This window comes from Rutidosis leptorrhynchoides, chromosome 1, assembly GCF_046630445.1.
Source record: "Rutidosis leptorrhynchoides isolate AG116_Rl617_1_P2 chromosome 1, CSIRO_AGI_Rlap_v1, whole genome shotgun sequence".
NCBI classification, from domain to species: Eukaryota; Viridiplantae; Streptophyta; class Magnoliopsida; order Asterales; family Asteraceae; genus Rutidosis; species Rutidosis leptorrhynchoides.
The window spans coordinates 178,095,908-178,106,025 of record NC_092333.1 but is presented as its reverse complement, the minus strand read 5'-3'; the positions used below and the strand labels follow the sequence as shown (position 1 = coordinate 178,106,025).

The window sequence follows — 10,118 nt, the reverse complement described above, 5'->3', positions numbered from 1 at the left end:
TCATGAAACTACATCCTACGATTGTTTTGTTATACCGAATATCTGTGCTTATTATTATTATTATTATGCTTGGTAACCTAAGAATTAGTGAAAAACACTAATTGACGTGAATCTTAAAGGTAGATCTACGGGCACCAACCACCCCCATTTTCGAATAGTATAAATGCTTTAGTACTTCGAAGGGTTCTTGTCATACATTTGAATAATGGAATGTATGATGCCAGATATCTTAAGCGCTCTATGTTATGGTCGGTTACCAGGCGATTCATCGTATGAATGATTTTTGCAGTTGTAATGATCCTGCACATTTAATTAAATGAAATCTTGTGGCTTATTAAATATTATGATTATTATATAGAAATTAAACCTATGAACTCACCAACCTTTTGGTTGACACTTTAAAGCATGTTTATTCTCAGGTGTTAAAGAAATCTTCCGCTGTGCATTTGCTCATTTTAGAGATATTACTTGGAGTCATTCATGGCATATTTTGAAAGACGTTGCATTTGAGTCGTTGAAATTCATCAAGATTATTATTAAGTCAATTATAGTTGGATGTATTATGAAATGGTATGCATGCCGTCAACTTTCGTTGTAAAGAAAGTTTGTCTTTTAGAAAAGAATGCAATGTTTGTAAAATGTATCATATAGAGGTCAAATACCTCGCGATGAAATCAACTATTGTGAATCGTTTATAATGTATATGAACGGGTCCTTTCAGATAGATGACAATAGGCTGGATACCAGTGAAAGTGAGTATGATAGTGACTACACAGGTGGAGAAAGTGAGAATGAGAGTGATACTCCTTCAATAGATCACTTATCTGAGGGAGAGGAAGAGGTGAAGGAACTTAGAATATTGAAGGAAAATGCCAAAAAAGACCAAAACCACTCCCAAAACCAAAGTTAGGTGCTCCAAGAAGATCAAGTAATGGTTAAGATGACAACCCTTTATTAGATGCAATTGGTGAACATGAGGAGTTTATGGATGATCTTTTGAAGAAGTTAAAACCTGATGAAGAAGTTAGTGATCCATTTAAAGCAATTGTAACTGATGAAAAGGTGCCAGTACATGATGAGCAAACTCATTGGAGATTGAAGAAGCCAATTGTGAGTGAGAAATATACAAATGCAAAACAATTTAAGGATTGTTTAACTTACTATGCATTGGCAAATGGTTTCTCATTATGGTATCCAAAAGCAGTGAGAAAATAGTGATTACAAAGTGTGGACAGAGACCACCGAGAGTGAAAAATCCAAATGAAGGTAATTTTTGTGTTAATTATCAATTATATCAATGCAACTGTCTTATATTTATATTAATACTTATTCTCTGTTTTTTATGTAAATGATGAACAGGTAAAAAAATAAAGTATAACAGATACCTTAGTTCTTCTAAAGGTGAAGAAAAAACATGCCCTTGGAGGTGTTTTGGTAGAAAGATGAAAAATGAGGATTCTTTTCAGGTCATTTCCTTGGTTGATGAACACTCTTGTGGTAGAAACTTTAGGTTTGGAAGTTTGATAAACTATAAGTGGATAGGCAGACAGTTTGGTGAAAAAATTAGGTCAAATCCAAACATAAGGTTAGTAGACATTGCTTATTTGGTGATGAAAAGTATAAGTGCACTGTAACTGCTAATTAGTGTAGAAAGGCAAAGGATTGGGCATTACATAAATATGAGAAAACACTTGCAGAGCATTATGGTATGTTAAAATCTTATGGTGATGAACTTTTAAACAGTAATCCAGGATCAACAGTTAAAATAGGGGTAACTAATAATCCTGATGATAAAGTTTATTTTGATAGATTCTATATGTGTTTGAATGGACTGAAAGAGGGATGGAAGAATGGTTGTAGGAAGGTAATAGCTTTAGATGGATGCTTCTTAAAAAAACCTAATCAAGGTGAGCTTTTAACTGCAATTGGTAGAGATGGGAATAATCACATATTCCCTGTTGCTTGGGCTATTGTCATTGTGGAGAACAAAGTAAATTGGAGTTGGTATATTGAGCTTCTAGCTGCTGATTTGGAAGTTGAAGGTGGTGTTGGTCTAACACTTATGTCTGATCAACATAAGGGGTTAATAGAAGCAGTTAAATACATAATGCCACATGCTGAGCACAGACAATGTGCTAGGCATATTTATGATAACTTTAGAAAGAAATTTAGTGGTGTAGAATTTAGGAACATGTTTTGGGCAGCCTCTAAAGCTTCATATCCTGTGTTATTTGATACAACAATGGAAAAAATCAAGGATGCTAACCCTAATGCATTTAAACAATTGAATGAAAAAAATCCAAAGTCATGGTCAAGGGCTTTTTTTGAAACAGGCAGAGGGTATGAGGCTGTTGAAAATGGGTTTAGTGAGTGCTTTAACTCTATGATACTGTTATATAGACATAAACCCATAATAACCATGTTAGAATCTATTAGGGTAATTGTAATGGAACGAATGAATGTTATGAGAAGACTTGCTGGAGCATGGGTTGGTGATATTGCTCCTAATATCATGAAAACTCTAGAAAGGAATAAAGATCATCATAGGTATGAACTAAACTTAATTGCATTTAATTTGTATTTTTTTGATATACAAACATGTCTAACAATTTGTTATTTTTGAAGGCACTGGCAAGCACATTTTGCAGCTGGTTTTGAGTTTGAAGTTAGACATAGAAATGAAGCATTCAAAGTTGATGAAGATAGAAGAACTTGCAGTTATAGAATGCGGCAGTTATCAGGTATACCATGTCCTCATGCTTGTTCAGCAATCTTTGCACTTGGTAAGTCACCAGAAGACTACATCCCTGAATGGTTTAGAAAGGAAATGTACATGAGGGCTTATACTACTTACCTTAGACCAGTTAATGGAATGAGTACTTGGGTACCAAATACTTTGAACAAACCATTACCACCCCAACCAAGAACCATGTCAGGGAGACCTAAAAGGAAGAGAATTAGAGCTGTAGATGAAAGTGGATCTGGGTCTGGAGCTAGGATATCAAAAACAGGTTCTGTTATAACATGCTCTTTGTGTTTGGAAGTTGGACATAATAAAAGGGGTTGTACAAATACACCTAAGGAAAAACCAGTTAAGGTTTCTAAACCTGTTGGAAGACCAAGGAAGGATGGTAGGCCAAGTGGTTCTGTAATATCAAGTGATGGTGGTGGTGCACAATCTGATGCAGTTTAGCTTTTTTAAAAAGTTTTTGGTGATGTTTTTAGTTTATGAATCTGGTGCAAGTTAGTGAAAGATAGTCTTTTGGTAATTTAGTCTTTTGGTAATGTAGTCTTCACAGTTTATGTTTTGTACCCTTGTAATGGGTTGCTTCAAAGTGTAAGGTGTTCCTTTTTGTAAACAATACATTACTTATGATTATGAATGGCATATGATATTTGGTATTTTGCATTTGTTGTTTCTTATTACCATTTACCATTTGTTAGTTCTTATTACCATTTGTTGTTTGTTATTACCAATTAATGTTTGCATTTGCACTAACTGTTATACAACAATTTGATGTTTCTTTATACAAGAATTTGCACTAAGTAAATCATGTGAATGTTTGTGAAAACAATGAAAAGCACTAACTGTGAAAGGAACAATGTTTATTGATCATAATGTTGCAACTACCAACAAGATGATGTCAAAAGACTACCAACATTAACATACTACCAACAGGTTCATTACATTAGTCCTACTACTAAATTAGTTTCATCTAATAACCAAAAGGCTAACCAAAATCCCAATTACAATACACAAAACTACCACAATGCATAACAATCCTGCAAATAACCTATCATACATTGAAAGCTTCGACTTTGCCATGGATAACTCTTCCAACACCTTCAAATCTTTAACTTCAACATCCTGATTACATCTTGTTTGTACTTCCAATTTCTTGCATCGCAAATACAGTTTATAAAACAGCACCTTGTAGTGTTCACCAGGAAGCTCGTCATTAATAAACATAAATACCTTACATTTTCTTTGTTCATCCGGCAAACACAGCACTAATTAGGGGGAATTTGTGAAAAAAATAAAATTAGGGCAAATTAGAAACATACAAAATTAGGAAAACTAATGAATCTTCTTCCTGGGTTTTTGGATGTCCAAGCAATAAGCTCGTATAATCTGTTACCACAATCACAGTATTTTCGACCTTGGTGTGGAATCATGTGTTGAACGACGAAGAAGAAGATGATGAAATAGCGGCCATTATTGTGAAAGGGTGAGGTGAATCGATTTAGGGTTAATAAAAGGGGTATATAAATGGGTTTTAATGGGTGACATGGATGATGACATGGGTAATGACATGGAAAAAAAAAGTTGACTGGTTACACATCATATGGTAACCGGTTATTGCCAATACAATGCATATAATAGGATAAATTAAAAAGTTTAATGCATACAATAGGAGGTATGAAAGATGGATGCATACAATAGGAATTTGTGGAAAGTTCGATGCATTTTGAATCAATTTTCCCTATAATTTATGTCTAGATTCTTATTAGTGATTTTATTTTATAATATCATCATAAGCTATTTTAAAATTAATAATAATACTAACTCTTATTTTTCAATCCTTCAGCTTTCGCAAATAAACAATACGACCGACCCAAGCGAAGAAAGAGAACTCCTTTTCGGTAGAAAGGAAAATATAAAGTAAAAAATGTACATGCACTCATTTCAAGAGGTGCAACACTACTCAGTTTGAGCCTAATATATAAATATAAATGAATTAAACTCGAACTAAGTTTGAGCATGTATGAATTCAAACAAGTCAAGATCAAGCTTACTATATTAAGCTCGAAACGAGCCAAACTCGATCTCTTTGAAATTTAGACAAGCCGAGCTCAAGTTCAATTTGACTTGTTTACACTGCTAACTAAAATGCACGAACAATGTATTATTCAAGATATATAGTAAAAAATATAAATATTTTATTTACCATGAACACGTTTATTTAGACCACTCCTTCCGGGGACTAATAATGCCCGTCAAGGTTCTTCGTGGTAGGAGGATGATGCCTAAAATGCTCCTTATGAGGCGTTTATGGGCAACACTTTTGGGGCATTATGCAAATATGAATCGAAAAAATTTAAAAATCGACACCTAAATAAATTTGACACCTTGTTTAAATATTATTATTTTACTTTTACTTTTTTCCCGTTCTGAATCATATTTTGTCACATTAAACTAAACCATCCAACAACACTTTTCGCAACTTTCACTATAACAGCAATGTCATAAATTTGAGGTTTGGAGAAAGTGTAATGTAGACAATTTTTTCATACTCGAGTGATAAAGACGTCATTTTTCCACTCAAAAATAAAAAAAGACTTTCCACTCTCAACCCAAAGGTAGAAAAAGACTCTCACGTTACGATCATCTCACCCAAAAACAATAAATATAATCATCTTCACATCATAGTCTCTCTTATGAGTAGTCTTACAAGTCAGGTGGTAACCGCTTTGTATTCGTCATCTCTTTTAAAGAAGTTGGTGAGCTAGATGTGCTTTCAAAATCCCTTGACTCTCAATCATTTCAGTCATCTATCTTCTTTTCCCATAAAGATGTTGGACTGGAGGAAGACTTTCCTTTCTTGTTGACTTCAATTAATATTGGTCGATAGCCTAATCTCTCGGAACCAATTGTCTATCGCATCATCATGATTTAAGTGAAATGAAAGTCAATTTTGATCCTATATCGCATCATCATGATTCGTCAAGAAGCAGAAATGGGTTTATCTTTTTAACTAAAGAACAATTGATCTTACAGACAAAGAAAAATGCTTGACCACAAACTACGGAGAAAGTTCATACGCAAAAAATTAATAATTACTTTTAGATATCAATTTAAAAAGGTCGTGTCCATATGTCCCTCGTGTTTATATGTTTCCTAAGGAGTAGAAATAGAGAAAAAGACTTGACGTCAAAAAGATTACTTTTTATATATATGTAGCAATCTATTAATTGCTTAAGATATTTTTTAACGCATATATTTATGTGTAGTTATTTTATCAATTGTAATCAACGATGCTTCCAAAAATCCAACTTTTCGTCGACCTTTCGTGTGATACTGCACTCGCAAGCGTACATGATACTCCCCATTAATGTACCTTTTTCTTGTTTTTATCTTTCGATTTTAACTCACATTTTTAAGGAATTCTTATATTTATATAAATATATATGCATACTTTAACAATAAGACTTGATTATACCTTTTAAGAGATACATATTAAATAATCAAAGGGTCATTGACCTGACTGTATTGAAGTGTCCGATTTTAAAATCATAGGTTAATTTGATGTGGACATTATGTATATATTCGTGTAAAAAATTATATTAGATGTGTGTATTCACCTTTCAAAAAATAATAATATAACTTTTAGATATAAGGAAATTCCACAAAAAATGCTAATGTATAATTGTGCTATTTGTTGGCCAAGATTATAGGTCTTTAAACTTATTTTTCTATAAATTTCAACTTCTAATATTATGTGGTTAACAAAATTTTAAAAGTATAAAAAAAAAACTTTGAAAATATAAGATATTTGAAGTATCTCTCAAAAGTAAAATAAGTACTTGTTCAAGATGAAATTATTTAATTTCACGGTGTATCCTTATTAGTTTCAAAAGGATGTGAATGTTATAATCTTTCGTAAAAAGCTAAAAGATTGTTAAAGATGAGTTGAAAAGTAGGAGAAAATAGATACTTGCATGTCTTAAGTCGGCCTCCATTTTTATACTTGTGAACGGGCCACTCACAAATGAGTTTTCAATTGAACGGGGAGTAAGACAAGGTGACCCGTTGTCACCTTTTCTTTTCATCATGGCGGTCGTGGTTTAAATTATTTAACAAAGAGAAAGCATTCAATGAGAATCTCTTTAAAGGGTGGAAGTGGGTTAGGATAAAGTTTCTATTTCGCAACTTCAATACGCGGACTATACGATATTTTTCGGCTAGTGGAATAGACAAAAATTTAATAACCACATGAAGATTCTTAAATGTTTTGAAAATGCATCGGGCGTAAAGATAAATTTTCATAAGAGTCAAATTTACGGTTTGGGGGTGAAAAAAGAGGAAGTGATATATATGGCTAGTCAAGTAGATTGTAAAGTCGGAGAATTCCCTTTTACATATCTTGGACTACCAATCGGGAAGAACATGAATAGAGTTGAAAAATGGAGTCCCGTGGTTGAAAAATTTAACACAAAGCTTGCACATTGGAAAACTAAAACGATTTCTTATTGTGGAAGGCTTACGCTCGTCAAATCGGTTCTTAGTACTCTACCGTTATATTATTTCTCTCTATTTCGTGCCCCTACGAGTGTCACAAAAAAACTTGAGAGTATTATACGTAGTTTCTTTTGGGGCGGACGGGTGAGAGTTCAAAACTAATTTGGGTCAAGTGGGATGATACTTTGTTACCTTACGAAGAGGGGGGCTTATGTAACGACCCGTCAAAATCGCTATTGACGCGACACGTTAATCATTGATTCCACAGTGAGGTTTTGACCTCTATATGATACGTTTTGATAAAATATTGCATTCATTAAAATAAGTGACTTTCTAAACATAGAAAGTTATAAACATGTGAGTGAGTGCTTAGGTATAAGCAAATCTCCAAAATACATAAGTTTTTATCATACAGTTTGACATCACAATCAAATTATTTATTACACAACGCAGTTTTATTTCGAATGCAATAAACTTTATACAAAGCATGAGAGACTTCATGCAGGCAACAAGCACATCACAGCGGAAGCAGTCTAAGGAACTGAGAATAAAACATGCTAAAAAATCAACACGAATGTTGGTGAGTTATAGGTTTAATTGCTCGAGTCATAAATATATATAAATATAGACCACAAGATTTCATCAAAAGTTTATCAATAAATTCTACGTAACAGAGCACCCTAGTAACTAAGCTTAACGCTATAATGATAATTACCCTATTCGTTTTAATACACGCAAACCAACGTGTCATAAACTCAAATAACATACGTCCGTTAAAAGGCTAGCGCTCTAGCTCGGACGGGAATGTCAAGCCCTATGGATCCATATACAATTATTCGCGCCCACCAGTCCATATCCTATGTACTGGCAGCTACTAGTTACCAAAGCTAAGGGATTTTCGGTTTAACTCAGTGTAGAATTTAGTATGTACTTGTGTCTTATTGCGTTTAACATAAATTGTATGTATTCTCAGCCCAAAAATATTTAATGTATTTAAAAAGGGAGACTATAAATGAAATGTCCCATTCATATCGATTATAAACGTTCCATATTAATTGATTTCGTGAGAGGTTTTGACCTCTATATGAGACATTTTTCAAAGACTGCATTCGATTTTTAAACAAACCATAACCTTTATTTTATCAATAAAGGTTTAAAAATATTACGACGATTATCAAATAATGATAATCTAAAATATAGCGTTTTCACACGATTATTACATAATGGTTTACAATAATATTACACATCAATTTAAATCTTCGAATGCAGTTTTTAAACATTATTATACAAGCATGCTGACTCCAACTCTTGTCCATAAATTAGCATGCAACAACGGAAGCTCTTAATAATCACCTGAGAATAAACATGCTTTAAACGTCAACAAAAATGTTGGCGAGTTATAAGTTTAACCTATATATATCAAATCGTAATAATAGACCACAAGATTTCATCTTTCAATAACATACAATCTATATAAAAATCATTCATATGTTGAACACCTGGTAACCGACATTAACAAAATGCATATAGAATATCCCCAAAACAGAATTCCATCTGTATTAATATCTCGAAGTACTAAAGCATACAATTTTCCAGTATGGGGGGAGTTAGTGCCCGTAGTTCTACCTTTAGGATTCTCGTCAATTAGGGTGTCTGTTCCTTAATTCTTAGGATACTAAGCTAAAAGGGTGATATTCGGTATTCATAATCCAACATAGAATGTAATTTCAAGTACTTGTGTCTATTTTGTAAAACATTTACAAAACTGCATGTATTCTCATCCCAAAAATATTAGATTTAAAAGTGGGACTATAACTCACTTTCACAGATTTTTACATTGCCGGAAATAAGACTTGGCCACTGGTCGATTCATGAACCTATAACAAATATGTACATATGTATCAAAGTATGATCAAAATATAATTACAACATTTTTTTATTACGTTTTAATGATTTGAGTTTGTTAAGTCAGCAGTCCTCGTTAGTAACCTACAACTAGTTGTCCACAGTTAGATGTACAGAAATAAAGAAATATATATTATCTCGAATCAATCCACGACCTCGTGTATACAAGTCTCAGGATAGATCTGTAACATCCCGTTTTTCCCGTACATATTTAAAGGTACAAACTTAATTATTAGCACGATTATAACTTGTTCGTTTATGTGATTAAATGAGCTAAAGTGTTAGTTTATGAGTTAGTGCATGTATGTGTGTGTGTATATATATATGTATATATATATTTGAGAATGTGTGCGTGAGCGTGTATATGTATGTGTCGCGATGGAGTTGAGTCGTGCGAGACTTAAGGTTGAAGCTTAGGCATGCATAGGAAGAGCGAATGAGGTGTGCTAGTTGTTTGAACCATCGTTTTGTGTTAAATTGTCGAAGTGACCAGGCCTAGGCAAATGCCGCGTCACGACGGGCGGGACCGCGCCGCGACAAACAAAGCAAACCTGGATCAGAAAGTGGGTTAAGAAGGGTAGAATTTCCCTTTATGTGTCGCGCCGCGACGAATTGAGCCGCGCCGCGGCAGTCCTGCTGGACAGAATCCGGACTTGGCTCTTTTTAAGGGATTTTAAGGGGCAAAATGGTAAATTGGCATGTGGAACTGATGGGAGCATTAAATCTCCACTACATATCCATTTAATTCATTTTCCTTTTATCTTTTCTTTCCATTTTCTCTTCCAAAACACAAAACCCACTTAGTTTAATCTTGAGTTTTGAAGGTGAAGATTTGTGAATCAAACCTACGAGCAAGAATTAAAGTTGTTCTCCTTGTTGTTAGCTACAAGAGGATAGTCTTGGTAAGTTCTAACTTTATGTTTTAAGTTTTAATTGGTTAATGGCTAGGGTTTTGGTTACTAGAGTTTTGTAT

At 33.6% G+C, this 10,118-nt stretch overlaps 1 protein-coding gene across 1 annotated transcript; it reads left to right on the top strand.

Annotated features, from left to right (window-relative positions):
* The first annotated feature begins 703 nt into the window (after positions 1 to 703).
* Positions 704 to 3,193, top strand: LOC139892168 (uncharacterized). The gene is made up of 5 exons (XM_071875208.1): positions 704 to 905; positions 959 to 1,177; positions 1,360 to 1,585; positions 1,651 to 2,547; positions 2,626 to 3,193. Exons 1-5 carry the CDS (start codon positions 704 to 706, stop codon positions 3,191 to 3,193), a joined length of 2,112 nt encoding a protein of 703 aa, XP_071731309.1.
* Positions 3,194 to 10,118: the final 6,925 nt, after the last annotated feature.